Here is a 24,830-nt window from a genome sequence, read left to right on the forward strand (position 1 = left end):
GGAGAGAAATAGTTCCACGGGCTTCAGTCGCTCTCCAGGACCTTGCACAAATGCACATTCTTCACTTTGCAAGTTCAGACGCCAAGTATTAGCAGACCGTTTTACTCTTGGCAAGCACCACAACCACGCCCGATCTGTCCTGAACTTCAAGCAGGGTCACTGGATAGCAATCGGGGCAGGCTCCCTGACCAATTTTTTCTTTCCCTAACCTAGGAGTCTAACCTTGGTCCAGAGGCAGCAATGCTTGGGTGGAATATACTTTTGGAGGCTATATTATGTTAAGGGCGTCCATTTGTGCAGTTGATGAAGAATTAATTCAGTTGATGATGATGATGAATGGGCTTTTACTTTCTATGATAGTTTCTAGCCAAGCAGTTCATAATATTCCCCCGTCACGCAAAGTATATTGCTGTTTGAAAGGGAAAAGGGAAAAAAGGGGCTGAAGAAGCAAAAAAAAAAAATTACTGCATAGCTATGCAGATGCTCCATCCCATCAATATGGTATGTAGAGATCTAAAAATACCTCCAAATGAAATCTGCATTCAATCTTTAAAGGATGCAGTGGCAGAAAATATCTTTGCCACATTATCTCTTTGAAACGATGGTACAGATTACAATTTTAAAGTTAATAATCTTGGATGGGCTCCAAGGATTGCTCTAACTACAAAACAAAATTTGATGGCACTACTAGAAGAGCATGAAGGTCATTGAATCAAACGGTCAAAACTGGTACCACAGCACAAATAAGAAACTCAAAGTGTTACTTTCTATGCAAAGTAATTTCCCATCTCCTCTTTATAAAAAAAAAAAAAAAAAATGCTTAAAAGTAATAGCAGATACTGTTGATTGTACAGGTTATTTTCAGGCCATGAGACTGACATTCTGTAGTTCTACTTTCCTCCACAGTCATCTTGGGTACATTAATATTTGGAAAGTAACTAAGTCGAAACTTTGGGCCAGATGAGAGCTAATCTGAAACCGGCCATCCCTGGTAAAATACTGTAGCATAACCAACTTTCTGGAAATCGGTCAGAATGTTCACCAAGATGTGAGATCTTCGACAGTCTTAGTTGTCCACAAATCAAAATCTGAGATCCAAGATGCTTCACTAAGCATTTGATTGTTCTCCATTACCGGGGTAAATGCATCAAAGATAGAAGAGCAAGTAACTCCTAGTCAGTGAAGGGTTGGTTGGTATGACGTGAATGGGTTAAGAATTATTTCCTTCTGTCATGTTCATTTCATTGTTTTTTTCGAATGTAAGAGTCCATTTGGCTGTAAAACAAATTTACTTTCATCGAGGACAAATGACTGCACTAGAAGCTGACCACCCTAGAGCCCATTCCTGTGACGTGTGATGACTTTTAAAATTTACTTGTGTTTTTTTTTAAAAAGTGCTCCAACATCACCAAGTACAGATGACGGCGGCCATTCAACTTATCCTTCTATAGAAATTTATGGTCTCACTATCATGGCATCCAACTCCCTCTTGAATGATTTGAGTTTTTACCTCAAGTATTCTACCTGGAAGACCATTATTAATCAACCTTTATTAAGATATTAATCACACTATGTGAAGTGCTTCCTGACATCATCCCGAAGTGGGTTTTTACTAGTTTGTACCTAATATCCCATTGTCTTTCAATCAGTAATTTTAACATTGCTCTGGATTAACACCTCTATTTCACTTAGTATATTTTATACCTCTATGAAGCCCAGTCTCACTTGCAAGGCTGAAGAGTCCAAGTTTTTTTAATCTTTCCCTCATAACTCAGTTCTCTGACATTAGGGATCAACCTTGTAGACTTTCTCTGCACTGCTTCCACAGCTTGCATCCTTCCATAGATACATAGATACATAGAAGATAGGAGCAGGAGTAGGCCATTCGGCCCTTCGTGCCTGCTCCGCCATTCGATGAGATCATGGCTGATCCTTTAATTCAGTATCCCGTCCCCGCCTTCTCTCCGTAACCCTTAACCCCTTTTGCCCGTAGAAATATATCTAATTCCCTCTTAAATATATTTAATGAGCTGGCGTACACTGCCCTCTGTGGCAATGAGTTCCACAGGTTCACCACTCTCTGAGTGAAGAAATTCCCCCTCATCTCTGTCCTAAATGGTTTAGCCCTTATCCTTAAATTATGTCCTCTAGTTCTGTTCTCACCCGCCAAGGGAAACATTCCTTCTGCATCCAGTCTGTCTAGACCTGTCAGAATTTTATACACTTCTATGAGGTCCCCTCTCAATCTTCTAAACTCCAGTGTGTACATCCCTAAACTACATAGTCTCTCCTCATAGGTCATTCCCGCCATTCCTGGTATCAGCCTGGTGAATCGCCGCTGCACCCCCTCCATGGCAAGAACATCCTTCCTCAGATGAGGCGACCAAAACTGTACACAGTACTCGAGGTGTGGTCTCACCAGTGCCCTGTACAGCTGCAGCAAGGTATCCCTGTTCCTGTATTCTAACCCTTTTGCTATGAAGGCCAGCATACCGTTTGCCTTCTTGACCGCCTGTTGCACCTGCATGCTCGCCTTCAGTGACTGGTGTACAAGAACACCCAGGTCTCTCTGTACTTCCCCCTCTCCCAATCTATTGCCATTTAAATAATAATTTGCCCTCCCGTTCCTGCACCCAAGGTGGATAACTTCGCACTTGTCCACATTATAGTGCATCTGCCATTTATCCGCCCAATCGCCCAGTCTGTCCAAATCGCTCTGGAGCTTCCTGGTCTCTTCCTCTGAGCCCACCCCCCCTCCTAGTTTAGTGTCGTCTGCAAATTTGGAAATGCTGCATCCGACTCCCTGATCCAGGTCATTAATGTAAATTGTGAACAGCTGGGGGCCCAGGACAGATCCCTGTGGTACCCCACTTGTTACTGCCTGCCATTCAGAAAATGAGCCGTTTATTCCAACTCTCTGTTTTCTATCTGACAGCCAGTTCCCTATCCACGCCAAAACTTTCCCCTTTATCCCATGAGCCTCAATTTTCCATGCTAATCTTTTATGTGGGACCTTATCGAAGGCCTTTTGGAAGTCCAGGTACACCACATCTACTGGCTCTCCCCCATCTATTCTACCAGTTACTCCCTCAAAAAATTCCAATAGATTAGTCAAGCACGATTTACCCTTTGTAAATCCATGTTGACTCTGTCCTATCCTGTCCCCATTTGCTAAGTGCTCCGCTATTTCATCCTTAATGATGGACTCCAGCATTTTGCCCACAACTGATGTAAGGCTTACAGGTCTGTAATTACCTGCTTTTTCCCTACCCCCCTTTTTGAATAGTGGGGTAACGTTAGCTACCCTCCAATCCATCGGCACTGTTCCCGAGTCTAATGAATTCTGAAAAATCATCCTTAGTGCATCCGCTATCTCTAGGGCCACCTCCTTCAGTACCCTAGGATGCATGTTATCAGGCCCTGGGGATTTGTCCACCTTCAATCCCTTTAGCTTCCTTAACACCATATCCTTAGAGATATTGATTTGCGTCAGTTCCTCCTTTGCCAATGTCCCTATTTTTCCCGATATCCCAGGGAGGTTTTTTGTGTCTTCCCTTGTGCTTCAACTGACTGCAGCTCTCGGATGCAACCTAATGAGATTATAATGCTTCAGCATGATGGCCTCAGTCTTGTACTCTGAAACTGTATTTATATAATGCCCCATTACATCCCAAATTGCTTCACGCCTCATTAATTACTTTAGAAGTATATTCACCATTGTTATATGGGCAAACACAGTAGCCACTTTGTACACAAGGTCCCAGAAACAGTAAATAAGATGAATAACCATTGATGTGTTTTTTTGGTGGTATTCGTTACGAGCAGGATATTGGCCAGGTCATAGTGGGACTTCCCTGCCCTTCTTCAAAAAGTGCCACTGGGTCTTCTCTGCCCAAAGCTTCTTCACCACCAATAATGCACGAAAGAAGAGTGTGATGGAATATTCTCCATTTTCCTGGATGAGTGCAGCTGCGACGACACTCAAGAAGTTTGACACCAACCAGGAAAAAGCAGTTTGTTTAATTGGAACTTCATCCACTAGCGTAAACATCCACCGTCTCCACCACCGGCATACCGGCACTACAGGACGCACATCACCAAGTAGCCACAGCTTCTTCCTCGGCACCTCCCAAACTCGTGACTTCCACCACCTAGACAGACAGTAGGTGCATGGGAACACCATCATCTCCAAGTAATACATCATCCTGACTTGGACATGTATTGCGGCTCCTTCATCACTGGATCAAAATCCTGGAACTTCCTATCCAACAGTATTGTGGGAGCACCGTCACCATATGGACTGCAGCGGTTCAAGGCGGCCCACCACCAACTTAAGAGCAATTTGGATAGACAATAAGTGCATGCCTTGCCAGCGAAGACCACATCTCGAAAGTGAATTAAAAAGAAACTTTGGCCTTGGTTTAATATCTCATCTGGAAGTTAGCAATGCAGCACGCTCTCAGTAATGCACTGAAGTTTCAGCCTAGATTATATGTTCCAGTCATAGAGTGGTGCTTGAAGCGACAACCTTCTGACTCAGAGGTGAAAGTGCAACCAACTGAGTAAAGAATTTCAACACCCAGTAATAGGCCTATCTTGTCAAGTCCCATTAATGAGCCATTCTGGCTGATCCTTTGCATGGTTCAGATATCTGATTGCTAAATCTGCGAGAGTTTGACTCCATTCAATGTAAATCATCTTGGATCCAACTGAAGACCAAAGAGCCCACACTTGCTTCCACTTCCCAAGAACAGTTACTAGTTTGACAACTGAAAGTATGGATTTGAGCTCTCACTAGGCAAACAACAGATACCAGGAATTCCTCACAAGAAGCGGAGAGATGCACAATTCACCATAAAATGGACAGGGACTTCCCATGAATTATCACTGAGCATTCAATAATAGATGAAACAAAGTGGTTTCAGATTGAAGACACTCTCTATTCTGGCCAGTGATGTGGTAAGTATGCTCAACTTTTCCGAAGTAAATGTCACAAGGCACTAAGGAGATACAGTACAAGGGAAAATTCAGAGAACATTGTCCAACTGGTTCAGGATTGAATCACAACTTGCAACTTTATTGACGGAAGCACTGGTGTCTCACAAAAAAAGATAGAGGTAATGAAGAGAACAGTTCTGAAGATTAAGTACCAAAAACAATGCCTCCAGACCTCAGAATATAGTAACGGTGACCACAATAGGAGCACTGGTTAAGTGTGACATTGAAAACAATCTCTGGACACCAGGCAAGGCCAACAAGAATGACGCTCAGAGCCTAGACTAAAGTAGGTGTCTACATTAGTTGCATTACCAAAGATATATGGGATGAATGACCAAGATCTTGATAGTTGACAAATCAATCCAATGATGGATTTAATTGGGAAAGAGGTCTCCATCAAAGGACTTCCCACAACTGACTGTATCGCTGTTTGTTCTAGCCACTGCAGCACTGGGCAAGTAAAGCTTCTTGGTTTCTTGTGATAGCAGACACTTGACTGGACAAGATATCGGTCAATATAACTTTAGTAGTAATCCAAGACAAGATCGGTACTTTTGTAGTAGAGAACTTTGACACAGATGATCCAGCACTAGACATAACTCGTTACTGAGTTCTTGGGACAAGAAATGAAGATGATTGCCAGGTTGTAAAATAGCCTGACGTTTTCTCCTCAGCCACATGAATTGGTACAGAATCAGTCCCGACTGGTGCTCCTGTATGGGGTTAGTCCTACAACTATTTGAAGTACAGACCATCACAGTGCACAGAGATCTGTTGAGCAGACACCCTGCCTTCAAGAATCACTTTCCAGTGCTTTAGTGCTTCTCAATATGCCTTTCTGAAGAGATGAAGGCAAGTTTAAAAATAATAACTGATAAATACCTAACAATTTCTACAAGTGTTTACGACTGGATGTACAGAACTTGAAATGGGCAGTAAGCATATTTGAGAAGGATGCTACAATTTTAAGCCAAGGGATTTTTAAAATGGAAGCAATAATACATTCCACTGTGTGGAGAAATATGCCGTCACTAAAACTTCTTTTACTGGTTGAGGTTTAAAAAACCCCACTGAAAACAAGATTATGGTTACAAATTGGAATAACCGACAACTCTGCTTACTGTACAGTAACAAAGCACTGAGACAAGAGAAAAATGCAGGACTGGTCAGAAGCTACTTCCCTTAGAGATTAGCACGCTCTTGCTGGGGTCCACTGAATTTTGGGCATATTCTAGTATAGGTTGAAAACAAGAGAGAGAAGCACGGCTCTATATTAAGCTAGAATCTGAAATTCTAAATGTCAACTATGCAAAAAAAAATTAACTTCAAAAAATACAATATTGCCTAAGATTTACAGCAGAGGCAGCATATGAGTGCATGTCTTTCCTTTTAAATATCTCACAAGGTAGTTTTAGCAAGACCAAATGAACTGAAGTCAGACAGTGAATGAATGTAAATGATGTTGGTCAGCGTGAAGATGTATTGACCTAAAGCAGCGAATAGAAGAATGTCCTCTGGAATGGTTGTAACATGGTGCGCCAATGACAGCGGCAATCTGCCAGCTAAATGTCAGGAATATTTACTACAGAATCTTCTCATTGGCTAGTCGTATACCAAGGTGAAGTTTCAGTTTTAAGCAAGAGGGCAGCTGACAAATGCTTCACAGATTTGGGATGGGACAAGTAGGGATAAAAAAACTGGGACAAACAAATTTAAATAATTTACACGAGTAAAGTGGTCACTTTAAGAGATTAAATAAAATGCACCACATTGAAGAGACACAGCTTAGCATATTAATTAGAAATGATCAATTTCTAAGCACATTAAATTTACTGTTTGTACTTTTGTCATCTTCTGTTTGAACACTAAAGGCTGAATTCTAATTTTAATGTCTCAGTAATTTTTTTTCCACCAGTTACTAAAGGTTTGGTCTCCCTCATTTCCTTAGATAGAAGTTCGTGTTCACTGCTGCCATTTCACTGGGATGGCAATGGCAAGAAATGTCTTAGTGCTGCAATTTTGATCTTCCTCACTACTGTATAAAAGATTCCCGTTGTGCACTGCTTTTTAGTTTTTTGACTGGGGCAGACAGCATTGAGATTTTGAATGCAACAATACTGTAACTCAATCTAAAACAGCTGCATGTCAAACAGAATGGAGTGACATATTTGTATTATGAATTTGGACTTCTTTCAAAGAATCAGTAAAACTATACCCATTGCAACATTGTTCTCGTTCATTCAACCTTCACATACAAATAATAGTACCAAAGTAGTACAGATATTGGCAGAGGGGCTCTGCCATGTTCAGGTCAACTTGGAGCAATGCAACACATCATCTTTAGCTAACCAGTCAAGAAACTAATTCTTGGTGAAAGCATATAAACTCTTCTAAGTAAGTGCCTTACAGAAAGTTTTGAGAGAAACCCTACACATGCTGGCTCCTGAAGTGGCCACTTCATGGAAACACAAGGCTTCAATCTTCTTTGGGGAGTCCTGCTCGGACAGTCGAATACATCCCTTTCTGTTTTGCCTAACAGTTCATTGACATGTTTGGTGATTTACGCAGTTTTATTTCGCTATGGAACAAATACAGGAAACTTTGCGCTATCCGGCACCGATGGGACCGAGCTGTTGCCGTCCCATCAAAACTACCGGACAAACCAGCGCTAATGTTCAAACATAGAGATTTTGAGCTCCGTATCTGGCAACAAACCCTGCTGCCAGCTTCTAAACAGTCGGCCGTACCTTGCAAGTGTCTCTGTAGCTTAGCAACAGCTTCAGCGAGACCTTGCAGAGCCTGACTGGTGAGAAAAAAGCAACGAAAAGAAAAAAAAACCTAACGAAATGGCTCCTGATTTTTGCCGGTGGCTCAAGCATTCCGGACAGTTAACCTCCGGATAAACCAAAGTTTCCTGTAGTTGTCAAGATTTGCTTAAACTTTGTGTTATCTGCACAGAAAGCATCAACCAAATGATACTTCCTTTACAATGGAAGAAATGAGAGGTAGCAGATAAAATATTTGAACCATGATCTCAGACATCAGGTTTTTTTATTTTTCTCTCTACCAGGAATATCAAGGTTAAATGTGGTGCTACTACCATTAGCCTGGCTGAAAGGAGTGAACTCAGCAGAGATTACGGTTGAACCAGAGAACTTTATGGTCTGTACGGCACGATAGAGTGCTATGCAGTATACTTGGCCACTGAACCTTGGGGTGAGGATGGAGGAAGAGGTGGAGACAAATTTTGGGAAGGTCCCATGTGGCCTTCCCAGATTCTCTTTTCATTGAAGGTTATTTTCCTATCAGGGTGCTGTAGTAGCACTGAATCATTGTGGGGGTGAAGTAAAGGGTCAGTCATGCACCAGAAATACTTTATACAGCAGCAGAGGAGACACCCCTTTTGGAAGGAGTGAGCAAGATGTCAGTGAAATGGGCTTAGCCGCTGCAGCCAATTCCTTCTGCTGCACACCAGTGCTCATCAGAAGTGCAACTTATGCCAACCCTGCAGTGCCGAAGGTGCAGTGATTAACGACTTGCACACTGATTAAATGTGAGAAATAGGAGTTAGCAGATAAAACTCGCCACTTGTACAGAACTGAAAATCTGAAGTTTAGCAGATGCATGACTACTGAATTCCATACAGCTTATCCAGTTGGTTCATCTTTCCTGTAATGCTCCGTGCTTAAGCTCAATTCCCGATCTGAACTGGAGCTGGAATTCATGGTAGAATTGGTACAAGAATGTGGAACACGCTACCACGAGGAGCAGTTGAGGCAAATAGCGCAGATGCATTTAAGGGGAAGCTAGATACGCACATAAGGGATAAAGGAATAGAGGATATGCTGATAGGGTTAGATGAAGAGTGGCGGGAGGAGGTTCGTGTGGAGCATAAACGAGTATAGACAAGTTGGGCTGAATGGCCTGCTTCTGTGCTGTAGACTCTATGCAACTCATGTACTGGGTGAGGCAAATTGCATTGACCAAATGAAGGGAAGCTTCACCACGACTTTTCAAAAAGCAATCAGCTTTCAAAAAAGAATCTACAAAACCTGCCAGAACTGGATGCTATACTCTGATGAAAGTGAACAGTGAAAAATGAGCTTTTTCTAGGGTGTTTGGCAGAGACAGCAGTGCTATCGCCAACAGGTAAACAAGAACTGGCAGCGTGGTTCAGGGAGACACATTTGGAAATTCCACACCCCCAACAGGAAAGCTGCACTCAAAGGGAACATGGGTTTGGAGACAAAGCTATAACATGAGCATCGATTCTTCAACCCGTGCTTCCTTATGTACACAATTACTCCTCTGATAACCCAGGAGGGGGGGTGAGGAGAGGAAGGGGGTGAAGACATCACCTGTCCAAAGCAGCAAAGGTTTTTTGAAGGAATGATAATTTTCTCCAACACAGGGTGGCAACAATTTATGCTATACAAGAAGGTTGAATGAAAGAGGAACAAAAAAATCATTCTACAGTACTCCATCAGACACGTTATATATCCAAACCAAATGAAAACACAAAAGGAATAAAAAGTCAAATAATATGAATTACCACTTTGATGCTCCAAATGGTGCTCTGAGGTTGCTTTGTTTTTACCATACTCTCCCGAAATTCATAATTGTCTGTAGACCAGGAAGGGGAACTCATGGCATTTGTCGCCCACATGCCCTAGGATATGGTAGGTGAAAAAAGATGTAATTGGGGAAACCCCCAGCAAAATAAACTTAACTGCTAAACATGAGACTAATATGCAAAAAAAATAGAAGAAAGCTTAGGACAAAATTATTTTTCAGAGTGCATGAAGTTTTAGATGAATAAAGTTTGCAGAATTAGACCATGCGTGAAAAGGCAGTATATGAGGCCGAGGAACTAAAATTGCTATCCCGCAATCAATTTATTATTTGTTTTGCAAATTCAATCTGCCAGAGGGAGAGGCAGGTGAAGGAAAAATTAAAACAGTTCTGTCCTAAGCATCTCGTTTTCAGCATGAAAATGAGAACCTCTAACTTAAAAAGGAGCTATATTTCTTAATTTGGCATTTCTTGTGACTAAACTGCTTACAGTGCCAACCTATCACAAGCAACACCTTCAATAGAAATATGAAAATTTAAAGGAAAAAAATGCAAATACTGAAAATCTGAAATAGAAAGCAGAAAATGCTCGACATAGACAGGAGTTCAACAAGCTTTTGAAAAAAGCACCAATGAAGGGTATGTATCAGAAACATTAGCCTCTCTTTCCAAACCTGCTGCGTGTATCCAGCTTTTTCTCTTACCCTCACCGCCTAACTTTTTTAAAAATTACGTGATGGAAGATCTCCTGTTTTGCTGCCAGGAATGGTGCTTTGATGGTGGGCACAACAAGCAGATGGTAGAGGCGTTCCATTCATCCACAACTGGGCTCGGGCATTGCAGCCTACAGCGACGAGCATGTTGGCTCACGACCAGAGCCACCACTCGACCCGACCAGGAAACAACACAGGTGATCGAGGATGCATTCCACAATTCATAGAATGACCCTCAGGAGAAATACAGACGCATGAAATAAGAAGAAAAAGAAACACAGCTCCTTTAATTTTAAGGTTATCATACGCATCAAGGCAAAATTAATAAAATAAAAATAAGCTGTGAAAACATCTAGTTCTATGGAAGAGCACCAGCAGTTGTTAGACACAATTATTCACAACTGGCAAACACCAATACCTGTAGTAAAATTTCAAAGATTTTAAATCATCATCGCTATAAATGAGTATATCTTCCAAAGAACTATTTCCAGTACTGTTGAAAAGCATCATAAACTTCATACCAAAGAAAATCTTATGAAGCAAATGAACAACACTATTGATGCTTTGATGGAAAATGTAACTATGTAAAAGGATAAACAAATTACACAAATCCAACATGAAGTCATAAAATGAAACCCATTACACATTCCCAGGAATGCTAGTGCCTGAATTGATCACAGAATGCCTTTGGCCAATTGCACGGAAGGGAGAAGCAAACAGTTTAATTTCTGAAACAATACTCCTGGCAGAAATGACTGCAATAGTGTCTTTATGATGAAAAGGGGCCTTCAAAAAGGCAGACCAATGGATGTCCTGTTCACATGCCCTCTCGTGTAACAGACAAGGAAAGGCCCCCAACACATTCTCGATTGCTACAGCATAAATAAGGTGTTGTAAACGTCCAAGTGGTGTGATCTTACTTAAAGTTAAAGAAATAAAACTCAGCAATTGCTACTGTGCCACAAATGGTGTTTTTATTCAAGGAAGCATCCATGTATAACCAAACTCAGTTGGGGCTTCCCGCTCCCAGTACCTCTCAAGGCATCTCCTAACCTGAAATGTATTGATAACTCTTCAATAATTATTTAGATAGCTTGAATAAATGCTTAGAATAACGTTAAAAAACTTAAAATAAAATTCAAATACAGTAAATAGTAAACTGCGTTCCAGAGGTTTCATGTGGAAGTACTGCATTAAAGATTATGCTTACATTGCACACATGGTCAGAGTTGCAGTTGTTTAAGTTAACTGTGAATTGTCAACACTAATCAACACAAACATTGCGTATAAACTGAATCACCAGTCTGAGTGGCAGGAAAAGCAGAACCAGTGCACCCTTTGTGGCATGAATCATACCTTCCCATCTCTGAGTCATTTATTTTCTCTCTTACGCAATCCCTGTCCCATCCAATAGATTGCTACAGTAGTCGCTGATGAAATCACAATTGGGGGTAATGGGCCAATTATGAGAATTTTGGGGCCCAGAAAGCTTTTCGTTTACACGCACACGTGTAAATCTAAGCATTCACTGCACATGTGTGAAAAAACTATTCAGCAGCACATGGCATTTTGCAAGTCATTTCAAATTATGCTGTTGTTTGTATTGCTTGCTGGTGGCGCACAAGCATCTCATCCAGGACACAATCTCTACTTTTATGGGGGTTGCTGATATTCTTTCATTTGTACGAATGATCATTATAATCCGATCGTATCGTTGCTGGTCAGGAGGTACAGCCTTTTACACTAATGCTACCTCAGGTGCAACGGTCCCCAACTTACTGGCGAAATCTAACACGCATGGGTAGGGGGCGCATAACAAACAAACAGGACGTAACTACCAGACGTAATACTAGTGACCGTAGAAGGAATGTTGTTTTTTTTTTAGTGATATTAAAGACACAAAATGCTCAAGTAGGTCAGCACTGTTCCCCCCCCACCCCCACAAACATAAGATCAAGTGTGGAGTCCACAGTGCTCGTCACTTAAATGACCTGTTGCAGTTTTATCCATTCCAACAGATGAAGCAAGGGCACCGTCTCATCTGCTAATCATGACTAATGTTTGACATAAAGCATAGAGAAGTTCAACAGACGAACTGTCCGGTCTTCCTAGCTAGAGAATCATCCATGGTGGTTGAAAGGCGGCCCACCACTACCTTCTCATTACAACTAGGATGGGCAATAAAATGTGGCCACACCAGTGTCACCCACAACTTGAGTACAATTTTTTTTTTTTTTTTTTTTTTTTTTAAATAAGTATACCAGAAGTAGTGGTGAAGGGTACAAAAGAGAGTTCAAAGCTAAATGACAAAGGCAATCACATTTTATTTTGATGAGCAATCCATTAAATTCATTGGTGCTTTTTCTGGCATGAAATCAGTAAAATTAATCACGGAGGTGTGAAGACAGACAGGATGATGTCCGATAGTGAACAAAATTTGAGGAAATTCATGAACACCACAGAATTTTCAGAAATAGATAACGAAAGTGGAATATACTAAAAATGTCTAAAGCACGTCAAAGAAGTCCCAAAGCCCCAGAAAATGCACGATCACTGAGCAGTTCATATTCTAAAGGCTCAATCAAGTAAATGTAAAGTGATCGCACCTCTTATACAAGCAGTTTGAAAACACCATCAATAAAGTCTACTTTAAACATATTGAAAAGTCACTGGCTCACATGAATGAAAGGTTCCTATTCCTCAACTGTACTTGAACTGCATAAATTATTGTCTTCCTCCCTGGCATCTGCAGCAATCCCAGCTACATGCAATACGAAAATGATGGAAAGGAAAAGACCAACTGGTCCATCGAGCCTGCCCCACAATGACCTTGTCTCCATAGATTAAGTAATCTTCATCCAGCTCTGCTGCATTACTCCTTAGGCGATCAGTAAAAATGGACACTAAATCCTTAAGCGATAGAGAACTAATATCAGGCACTGAAAGCGCATCAAGGGAACAGAGTTCACACTGGGCTATCGAGCATCAGAGCTCATTTTGCTGTTGCCAGACCCTCTGCAGAGCCTTCTCTGAGGGGCACTGCACAAGGAGTGGGAGCAACAAAGACATGGGGACATATCAACCACATGAAATGGACAGTGGGCTTTGGCAAACCCACAGTTATCCCAAAGCCTGCAGGACAAAAATATATACCTGCTCAATAAGGCTACTGTCATCATCCATGTTAAGTCTGCAGACTGGACATCCAGCTAAGTACTCACATGGACACACTCCAAAATTTAGGTTGGGCACAGCAGATTGACTCAAAAACCAATCCACAACATTTAACGCAAGAATTGCAACCCTTTTCCACGTTGCTATGTACAGTGCAGCTTTTTGAGTTCTGCAAGGTGGTTTTCCGCAGAGATTCTTAAGCCAGCTTCCAGTTCTCCCGTGGCTGAGATGGCCCCCAACCCAGAGTACGACTGTGGGGCTCACCCCAGTGCTAGGTTCTTCCAAAGATTGGCAGCTAGCACTTTGTTATTCTGCAAACAGAACAAAGTTATAAAATGTTAGCGTACATTTACATAAAAATCATTCGATATTTCACTGTTATGGCTATTGTTCCAAGAATTAACAAAATTACTGTGGCACTGCAGATAACTCGATAGACATACACTGTACTTGTAAAATGTTATCCATTCCTTAGTCAGGTTGCACTGAAAATAGCTGCAATTAAATATGCATTAGAAAAGTGAATATTTAATTTACCTTAATACTTTTATAGTTCTCGAAGTGTACATCTTCAGCGACATCATCTTCCCCTTTCTTTCAAGTCCCAGCTCATGTACAGATAAGGCGGCTTCAGCATGGTCTATTCATCCTTCAGAGTGCTAGAGTGTCTGGAACACTCAGTTACACGTGGTGCTATTTTATCATGTGGATCCTGATGCAATTAACATTCATATAGAGGCTCAGCTTGTGGCAGTTGCTGTGGAATTATTTCTTCCACATTATTGTTGCAGAAGAACATAAGAAATAGGAGCAGGAGTAGGCCCCTTCAAGCTTGCTCCACCATTCATTATCATGGCTGATGATCTTCAACTCCACCTTCCCACACTAATCCCATATCCCTTGCTTCCCTACCGATCTCTGTATCTACTCAACGACTGAGCATCCACAGCCCTCTGGGGGGTTGGGGGGGGGGGGGGGGGCGGGGGTGGGTAGAGAATTGCAAAGATCCACAATCCTCTGAGTGAAGAAATTTCTCGTCTCAGCCCTAAATGACCAACCTCTTATTCTGAGAATGTGACCCCAGTTCTAGACTCCCCAGCCAGGGGCAAACTTGTATCCATGTCCAGTGAGTCCATTAACAATAAAGCACCAGCACAATTCAATGCAAACAGGGTGCAATTCATCAGCATCAATTCACAGTGCCTCCATATGCATCAGAATGGTATGCACACTGATGCTAATGGTCACATTCTGATGAGATCCATACTCCTACTAGCATAGATTAAGGCCTAGTTCATGTGCAATTTAATCCCAGTAAAGAATAGCATTTAACTATTCATTCACCAGCTGAGGCATGACCAATATATAGCCAAATTGACCATTTTAGCCATTAGTGCAAAAGATTTAATGCTAACCTAAAATTATGCTGGAATTTGCAAACTGGCATCAATAGTGCCCAAAATAGGCTTTAACGTTGGTTACCATATGCTATATACACAGAGGTGCGTGGTTGTGTAGTGATATTACTAGACTAGTAGTCCAGAGGCCTGGACTAAAAATCCATAGGGTTCGAGATCAAATCTCACCATGGCAGCTTGAGAATTTGAATTCAGTTTAAAAAATCTGGAAATAAAACGTTGGTATCAGTAAAAGTGATCTGTTGGATTGTGGTTAAAGCCCAACTGATTCACAGAAGGAATCCAAAGGAACGCTATCCTTACCCGGCCTTGCCTGTATGTGACTCGTCTCACACCAAAGCGGTTGCCTTAATTGCCCTCTGCAGTGACCTAGCAATCACTCAGTTGTATCAAACTGCTAGAAAAGATAGAAAGCCCACCACCGCCACCTCAGGGCATCAAATGCCGGACCTGTTGGTGGCGCCCACATCCAGAGAATGAATTTAACCCATACTGGTAAATTAGCGCTGAATACGACTGACAATTCCCCTCTTCACCCCCAAATAAGCATGCAATACAAAGCTGCTTGATTTTCGGCACAGACTCATTACTTATTTAGGGTACAAGCAGATCGCCTGTAAGTTGAAGATTATAACAATATAAAGTGTTACAGGAAGTAAGTGTGACACAAGGCAATACATGCTACTTGCAAGGCTTAATACACAGAGGAAACAGGGGAAATGGTCCACTTCAAGTGCTACTGTGCTTCACCTTAATGAGTTCAGACATCAAATAAATAAATTGAACAAAAAATGCAACACTGAGCCAAGGAGAAGGGTGTGACGCAAAGGCTGGAAGGAGACGTGCCGACATTGTGTCGAAGTACCATATTGCAGCTAAATCAGGAGTGGGATTGATAGTGCCCATGGAAATGGGATTCACAGTCCAGCCCTCCTGATGTCCAGATTGCCCAAGTGCAAGAGGAACATTGGGGGAGGAGCATAAAAAGGGAATGAAATTTCAAAGTCCATATATTAAAAAGAGATTTACAAACCGGATAAGTGCCAGTGGTAGCACTCGCCTCCGAGTCAGAAGCTCGTGGATTAAAGCCCCACTCCAAAGGCTTGAGCATATAATCCAGGCTGACACTGCAGTGCAGTATGAGGGAGTGTCGCACTGTCACAGGTGTCATCCCTTTCAAGTGGACGTAAAAGATCCCCTGGCACTATTCAAAGAGCAGAGCTTTCTCCCTCAACCATCATTAAAACAGGTTATCTGGCCATTTATCTCACTGCTGTTTGTAGGACCTTGCTGTGTACACATCGTCTGTTGCATTTCCCTACATTACAATGGTGACTACACTTCAAAAGTACTTCATTCGCTATAAAGCACTTTGGAATGACCTGAAAGTCACTATATAAATGTGTTCTTTCCTTTCCTCGATTAGTGAACCAGTTGGGTTTTTACAACAATCCAATAACTTTCACCGTCATTTTCTGGTTCCAGCCCACAAGTTACCAGATTTATTGAATTCAACTTCACAATTTCAACTCACGACCTCTAGGTTGCTAGCCCAGTAGCTTAAACCCTGGGCGACCATATCTGTTGTGTGCAGCGTACATCATGCGAGAGGTGATAACACATGCTTTGCTATCTAAAGTAGACTTTTCACAGTGCGTCATTTATGACAAACTTGAAATTGCAACTGCAAACACGCCAATTTACTGCTGAAAAGGAACTCAAGAAATTATTGCAAATTGTCACTGTGCACAACATTAAACTGCTATTGACATGATTAGCCTGTAAATTAATTACTAGGTCAAAGAAAGCAAGTGCTCAAGTTCAGAAAATGTTGTGCAAATCGCAGAGAGCAAATTCCTCTTGGCTGTAAAAAAAGTGCTCCACAATAAAAACCTCCATAGTACTGTGCTGGGTCAACTGAACTATACAACAAAGCAACGTTCCCGCGCAGCCCAGGACTGGCTCTTCAAATGTGAAATTTCACGTGAAACTTTGAATGGGCCACGCAGCCCCTTAAAGGGACTGCGCACCCCCCCAAAAAATTCGGGCGAACATTGCAGCAGAGTGAAGCAGATACCCACCAATGCCTCCAACATTCACTGCGGAGCCAGCTATTTTACTGTTTGGATCCAGCAGTATGACAGTTTGATTACTCCATGTACAGCAACTGGAGTTAATAATCTGATGTATACTTTGATGATGCACCTGACTGGAATAACCAAGAAGTATTAGACATGCCCCTCAACAAGAGAGGGGAAAAGATTTTTTTGAAAAAAATGGGTATGGGGGTTGTAAACGACCTATCCGAGACATTGAATGGCATTACCATTGCCGAGTCCCCACCATCAACACCTACAAGGCACAAGTGGGCAACTAGAGATGGGCATTAAATGCTGGCCCTTGCCAACCACACCCACATGCTGTGAATGAAGAAAACCTGCATCAGAATTGTCACTTGAATGGTGTTATTTCTGGGAATTAACATGTTTAAGGTCTCAAAAGACTTTTTAGCAGTATTTTTCAACCTTATCGCCAAAATAATCTTTTTGCAGAGTGAAGAACTATGATAGTTTGAAGTTTCTTTCAGGGTATGGCTCCGATGATACAGAAATCCTCAAACTTCTTTAAAAAAAAAAATAATAATAATAATAAACCGGGCAGCCAAGAATCTGCTTTTAAGAATTCTAAATAATTCTGCATCTTATGCTGTGCATCAGTTGTTTGTTGTCAAAATTCAGTGAATTCATTAACAGCAAAGCAAACCTCAGCACTGAAGCCACGATTTCAAACCTCCCCCTCCACCTTGCCAGTACTCTGTCCAGCACTGGAGTTAGAAAAGAAAGCAATCCTACAAGGAGACCAAAAAAGGTCAAATTCCACCCTATTTTCCCTCTTCGGCAATTCATTACACATAAATTATTGGCAAATAATCGCTTGAAATATATTATGTAATAAAAAAAGGTGACTGGGTCGCAACATTCCACTTCAAAATGCATTGAAATTACCAGGTCAGACTCTGTCAATTGGGAAAAAAAATGATACAAGTGCCAACGTGTACCCGCAGTACCAGTTATGGCTGTACAGGGGTGCTGTAAATGATAGATTTCATTATTAAACCATCATGGTAATGTTATCAGCAGCATTCCACACATTGAATAAATGCTATTTTGTCAATCTCTAATTATTACGTTACCCTGCCATGAAAACTCTATTATTGGCCGCCACTGAGCTCCTCGGTTAGATTTTGTGCTCTGACCCATTGCTAATTTCTCAGTAATCATGTCCTGTGCCACAATTTCTTCTCCCCCGTAACCACTATGGCTACAAAGCCTCCCTGCACTGCGGCTCGATCTCCTAATCACATTTGACTTTCAATGCCTCGACCAGCGCCCATACCCCGTCTTTTCACCGGTTTAACCCTGAAATCCATGCCGCAATGCAACCTGACGCACCCATCGCAATTTATCATCAGCCTCCTGTACTTTGTAAATGAACTGTCAAATTGCCCCTCAAAAGGCAAACTGTTCAACCATTTTATTGTAATTCACACAATGAAAAAAAGTCAAGGAAAAACAGTGTGTGCCCGCCTAGTCAAAAAAACCATACCTACGGGCAAGGCAGCCTTACCTCACCACTCCACCACAGAGCAAACTCATGGCAGCACCAATAGGGGAGTTGGTGATAAGAGGGTGCAATATTAACTTCATAATCCTCCTCTCCTACCCTCTACGAGAATAAAATTAAAGCTGGAGTGGGGTGGGACAGAAGGACGCTTCCCAATGTCCCACATCCCTCTTCCTCAGAGACTGAAATCGCAGCCCAGGCAGAAGGAAACCAAGATCTTCCTGTCACAGGCAAAAATCAAGGCCTGGAGGGAAGGGAAACCAAGATAATCCGACAGAACTTACTCACAAAATTGGTGCCGAGATGTCAACCCAATCTTCCCCCACTGCGAAGAAGGGAGGGAATGGCCAGTTTGCCTCCCTTCTTCCCTCACTATGAAGGAATTGTTCTTCGGGGATTGAGGTAATTTCCCTGCTTTTGCTCCCTTTCCCCATCCCCCTCTATCCCCATCAGGGTTCAAATATTCCCCTACCTTCTAATTCTGTTCGATCTGGAGACTGAACTTGAGTCTCGACTCTTTGTACAATGTTACAGGAGATTAATATGTATTTTTTTTAAATTACAAATACAGGTAGACTATCCTTTATCTGCACTTCCGAAAACCGAAAACCTCTAAAAACCTAAAGTTTTTTCGTGGAGCGCAAGTTGTGCGCACGACATGACCCGAGTGGCGCCAAACATGACAGGAGTGGTCCGGGAGCTCTGCCTTTCTCCGTGAGCAGGGCAGAGGGTCACAGAGTTCCCTCCTGGGTAGGAGATTGCAGGCCGAGCCGGGCAGTGTGGCGGTGGTACCGGGAGAGTGAACCCAACAATACAGCGGCCCGACTGATAGTCTTTTCTTCCCCCCCCCCCCCCCGACCTGATTTGCGGGCCAGCTTAGTGTAGGAGTCAGCCGATATCCGGCTTTCCCACAACTGGCAGCGGCAGTCGAGCCCCAGACCCCCGCTAAGTCAAGGAATTCAGATACGGAGCAGGCGGAGCCAGAAAGCTCGATCTAACGGCAGAAATCAGCAGCCGTTTTGTTAGTTTTTTTTTTCTTCCCCTAGCATTTTTTTTCTTCCCCTAGCATTTTTTTTCTTCCCCTAGCATTTTTTTTTAAAGTCAGGCTGTGGAAAGAGTCTCTGTAGCTTAGCAACAGCTTCAGAGACACTTCCAAGGCAGGGCCCGAGTGTTTACAAGCTGTTGCTAAGCAAGTGTTTGTTGTCAGATACAGAGATGAAAACCTACTGAAATCCGAAAAATTCCAAAAACCGAAACACAGCTGGTCCCAAGGTTTTCGGATAAAGGATAGTCTACCTGTATATTGCAAGTAAAAAAAAATTCTGCAGTTTAAAACAGCATCATCATTACTTCCTGCAACTCAATCCAGTGAGACCTCATGTGTCAAAGAATGGTATCAAACTCTCAATAGAGCTCAATTGTCCTCCACCAGTAGTTGAAGAAAGCTTTCAACTAATCCATTTTAAGTTCAAATAAGGTTGTTGATGAGTTGATTAGAAGAGGGGAATGCTATAAACTATCCCAGGCAAAAAGTCTGCAAAGAAAGCTATGCAAGTTATTCAAATGTGATAAGGAAGGGCACACATATGATGATGCACCTGTAGAGTGAAAAACTACCAGTACAATTTTTTCATTGTTTCAGTCACAAAGTCAAATTTAGCAGTGTTTGGACAAAGAAAAAAATAATTTAATTGAACATATCCAATACTTTGCTTTATGAAACCTATGCTAATTCAGTGTTCATGCAGCTCATTTCAAAAGTGGTTTAGAGCTACCACGGTGCCACAACACAACTGATAATCACGGTTAAATTACAGATACGTATGCAGCCCATATTTTGTTTAATGGTGGCACTAAACCAGTGTAAACTCAAGTCTATCATTCATCCCCCAACAATGGATTATCTATAGGCATGTAATTAAAAGCCTAATTAAGTGCATCCAAAGTATAAAAAAGTGTCACACTTCAAGGCATCCATAGGAAAAAAAAAGACAAATTCGACAAAATAAACACGATGCTTCAAAAGTAGTTTCATTTCGTTAGAACTATTACAGAGCAGAAGACTGTGCAATCAAATCGTTGCGATTTTTTTTAAGTTACCAATCCTTAACTGCTATGTAACATACATGAATCAAATTACAAATAATTTTGTGAAGCTGATTTCAGCCTCCATCTTCAATTTTTCACCAACCTAAACAATAATAAATAACAGGTGTAATGCAAGAACCCCAATAACTGCAAAAATAAAATTCTTACTCAGTTGTTTGTCCAGTGTTATAAATCCCAGGAACACAACCTCAGAGGCCTATTTCTGCACAGGGAGCCCAAGGTTCAATTTAGTCAACTTCGCCATGACACCTCAATTGTGCTTCTGGTTAGCGCCGGTGCTCTGGTCCAGAGTCTAACCACTTCCAGACTTGAGACAGTACTCAGATCTCGCCATGTGTGCTAGATTGCTCTCAGTCCCAAACCCTCAGCACTTCCAGAACCTACCTGGACCCAAGTGCTCCTACTCAGTGCTTCCAGTCTCCCACCACCCAGTCCCCATTGACTGTGCCTACCCTCTGCATTGCTACATGCCAACCCACCCTACTACTCCTTCCCCACTGTCTCTACTCGTCACGCACATTAGCTGCCTCCACACCTAAAAGCCCCACCAGTCTGAATGACAACCGACTCACCCCCAACTTTCCCAGACATCCAATCTTCCTAGTCTTCAGCCTTTCACTGGAGAACTCTAACACAACAGCCTCTACCCCACCCACCCCAAACATTGCTCCCAGGCCCCACATCCCACAACACAAGTACTTCGATACCCCAGCATCAGGAGTGCTGCCTGATGCCAATCACACTCAAAATCCTCCAAGGTCCAAGATAAATAATTCCACCAAATATGTAGGAGAGCCACACAGAGACATCGAAAAGAGAGGAATGCAGGGATGAAAGGCATGCAGATGGACTGAGCTAGAATTATACACCACAACGAGGAAAGTACAAGAAAGGGAAAGAAGAGCGGTCATGACTGAGCGGTTATACTGTTGCAAAGAGGGTGCTGGAGTGTGGAGGGGAGCACATTTCCATTGAAAGAAGTTTACGAGGCCTCCTTAAAGACAGTTAACATGCTTTTTATCAATTGTTCATGAAATAAATGTTTTCTGCATCTAGTGAAGGTAGATAAATGAATAAATACCACAGTTATCCAAGTCTCTGCATGCAATATGGAGGGTGCAGTTCTTTACTGACCATCTGTTTAGGGAGTGTCTTTTTATAGCAAGAGTCACAAAATAAAGAAAATTTTAGTTTAATCTTTTCTTACTTCTATCTTTCCTACTCTAACAGCATTTAGTGTATTTAAGCAGAACCTTTTGTTTAAACATTTTAAATTCAGAAATTGCATTCAAAAGCTCCCTCCAACTGGAATAATGGCAGTCATTCCAGAAACTTCAATGTTTATAAGTGAAGAATCATTTTTGAGTTCTCGGTATTTCCCTGAATAATTTGTCTGTTCTTTCAGGATGCTCTTCAGTACTTTCCCTACCATAGATATGACCACCGTGTAGTTCCCAAGGTTGTTGATTTGCTCCTTTTTATAGATTGGCATTAGAGCGCCTTTTCTTCAATCCTCAGACAGAGTTTTGGTTTCCAAAGATTCCCTAAAGATGCTCACTACAACACGCCCAAATACATAAGCTGCTTCCTCCAGTCCCTACGCTAGGATGCAATCCATCTGGACCCAGCGCCTTGGCTTTTTTTCAATGGTTTCAGTCTGGCCATTCCCCCTGCGTATATTTTTTTCTTAGAACTTCATCTTGACCTAGAAATTCAATCCAAACAGTCAGAGGATGTCTGAAGTTTCTTTCATGAGCATAAATGCAAAGAATTAATTTAGAATACTTGTCATTCCTTGATAGTGGAATCTTACACCACAGGAGGAGACTATTCGGCCCATCGTGCCACTTTGAAATCGCCATCATGCACTTCCCAGACTAGACTGTTGCCTGTTTTAGCCCTTCAGAACCTGACCCCAGCCAAGATCCCCAACTTCCCCATCAGCAACAGCATCTGTGTTTATTGCTTTCTTTAAAGTGTGAAGTGCGCTGTTACTGCCTTTAAAAGGTTGTACACTCAGAAGCTATCTACACAAATGTGACGAGTTAAAACACTTACATCAGAATTCTAAATAAATACAGGTGTATGCAATTAGCCTCAACTTGTCTACGTGAAAGTTTTCAAAATTTTATTTTCCTCTGAAGTATTCTCATATAGCAGAAAAAATTACATATTCCAGAAAAGTGATTACATATATCTGTCTGGCTCTCTAGCTCAGATTTAGTTGTTCTGAAATTTAAAAAAACAAGTAGTTTAAATGCAGAAGATTACCTAAATTTAATGGTTTTCAAAATTATTTGAAATATAAAGCAACATAGAAGTCTTCCCATGGAATGAGGAGCTGTAGCTTACACTTACAAAATTTGAGAATACTACTAACACATGCTGGGACATTCGACAAACTATTGAGAGACAAAAGACAATTCACAATTCTATAGATAAATTAATGTGAAATATGTAATTTACTGATATGAATACCTAGGCTTTCTCCCAAGCAGTGCTAGGGAAGTCCGAGAAACCCTCAGATACCTCCAATATGGATCGAGGTTTTGTGGAAGATGTCATAGTCCTAAACGTTAAAAAAAGTCACTGAAGCTTAACCATCTGAAATTCCTCAAGACACAGTAACTGTTCCTGGTCTCCTGCAGCATTAGAAAACTGCACTTTCCACGAAGAACACTAGAGCGAGAAGGCGTATTGCAGCACTCTCCAGTGAAGAAAATACTTATGCAGCCCATATAGTCAAGTTTGTGAACAAATTCCACTCTGGCCATTTTCCATTTTTGTAAAATCTGGCAAACCTAATCCAGGAGAAGCCCAAGTATAAAATGCAAGTCAAAAGTCAGATTCAAACTCAAACTTCCCCAAGTTGTACCTACTCTTATTTGTCCTTTTAAATTTTGCCCGATTACTTAAAACTCAATTTTAATCCTCAGTTGCTGTATTCCGATTTCTGGCTGCACACAGGACAACCACATTAATTATCTTCAGTTTTCAAATTACGACTAAATCCCCTCTTGACAAAGGTTGGTGTGTGGGATGCACTCTAAAGGCACAGCACTTGCCCACTGCTGCATTGCAAGCATCCCACCATCAGTTTAACAAAATATTTTTCTAACAGACAAAAGAATCCATAACATATTACCTACCTCCCCAGCTGAACAAGTTACCACATAAGGATGGGGGAGAAGTTAGGCCAGAAAAATCTCGGCATACGAGACAACATGGTGTACTAAAAACTGTTGAGGGGTTAGTATATTAACAACAAGTGCTGGCATTATTTAGAAAACTAAATTGGCATGAATTTGAAGGCTTCAGGATGAATCACAAGGACCAGAAACTTGCCATGACATTGACTATATTAGGACCAGCACCATCCCACTTCACAAGAAATAACACTATGCAGAGGCCCAAAACCATGCCACATCTGCACAATAACAGAGCAGTGTGCATACAGAAGGGAACAAGATATCACGTATATCAGCAATGCCATCTTCAGTGTCCCAAAAGCCACCTGCAGCTGGATGCAAAGCAAACATCTGTTTTCTTTACTAAATTATTTTCAAGTCACAAACAAGTATTCCTCCTTTGGCTAGATTTTCATAGTCAATGGGTGGAAAATCTAGCCCACGTCTCTTGGCAAACTTGTGCTGAGCATTCATTAAGTTTACTTAGCACTCAAGGAGTGCCCAAAAAGGGAAGCACATCCATCTATCATTGAGAGATGAGGAATCCTCTCCAACCTTTGCTTTCAGGTAAAGATCTTCAGCTTTATGAAAACTCAATCTTGTGTTCAGAAAGCTTCAAAATGATTCAAAATGTTCATCCGTACTTTACGGCATATTCATGTAAATGTCAAGGGTAATAGCATATTAAAATGAAATTAATTTTAATGGATTTGTGGCTCAAGGCTTCTTGTGCCATAATAAAATCAAACAGGTGCTGAATAGGGTTCAGTGCACAGGATTGGTGGAGGAGACCAACTCCCAAGTCCAGATGGAAATGAACAAGTCACATCTTTAGCGTATAATGCTTTCAATAAATAAACCTAGAAATCTGATTACCATAAGACTAACAGTAATTTATTTGAGGTTTACTATGTAACATCTTGGAAAACAAAATTCAAAGAAGAAAAATATCCCCTTTCAACAGTGGAACTTCATGTATATAGTTCACATTATTGGAATTATATTGAGATTTAAAAACCCTTCAACCTTTCAAC

At 41.5% G+C, this 24,830-nt stretch overlaps 1 protein-coding gene across 9 annotated transcripts in view; it reads right to left on the bottom strand.

The window, feature by feature from the left end:
• LOC147116985 (histone-lysine N-methyltransferase 2C-like) overlaps window positions 1-24,830 on the bottom strand; it is a 432,640-nt gene that overhangs the window by 147,922 nt on the left and 259,888 nt on the right. For all 9 annotated transcript variants that reach the window (XM_085987500.1, XM_085987501.1, XM_085987507.1 and 6 more), the window contains exon 15: window positions 9,551-9,667. In XM_085987500.1, the coding sequence (XP_085843626.1) occupies window positions 9,551-9,667 (117 nt within the window). The remainder of the gene's footprint in view (window positions 1-9,550; window positions 9,668-24,830) is intronic.

The sequence above is a fragment of the Somniosus microcephalus genome, chromosome 5, assembly GCF_052327205.1.
Source record: "Somniosus microcephalus isolate GS21.2 chromosome 5, FLI_Smic_1.0, whole genome shotgun sequence".
In the NCBI taxonomy this organism is placed as follows: Eukaryota; Metazoa; Chordata; class Chondrichthyes; order Squaliformes; family Somniosidae; genus Somniosus; species Somniosus microcephalus.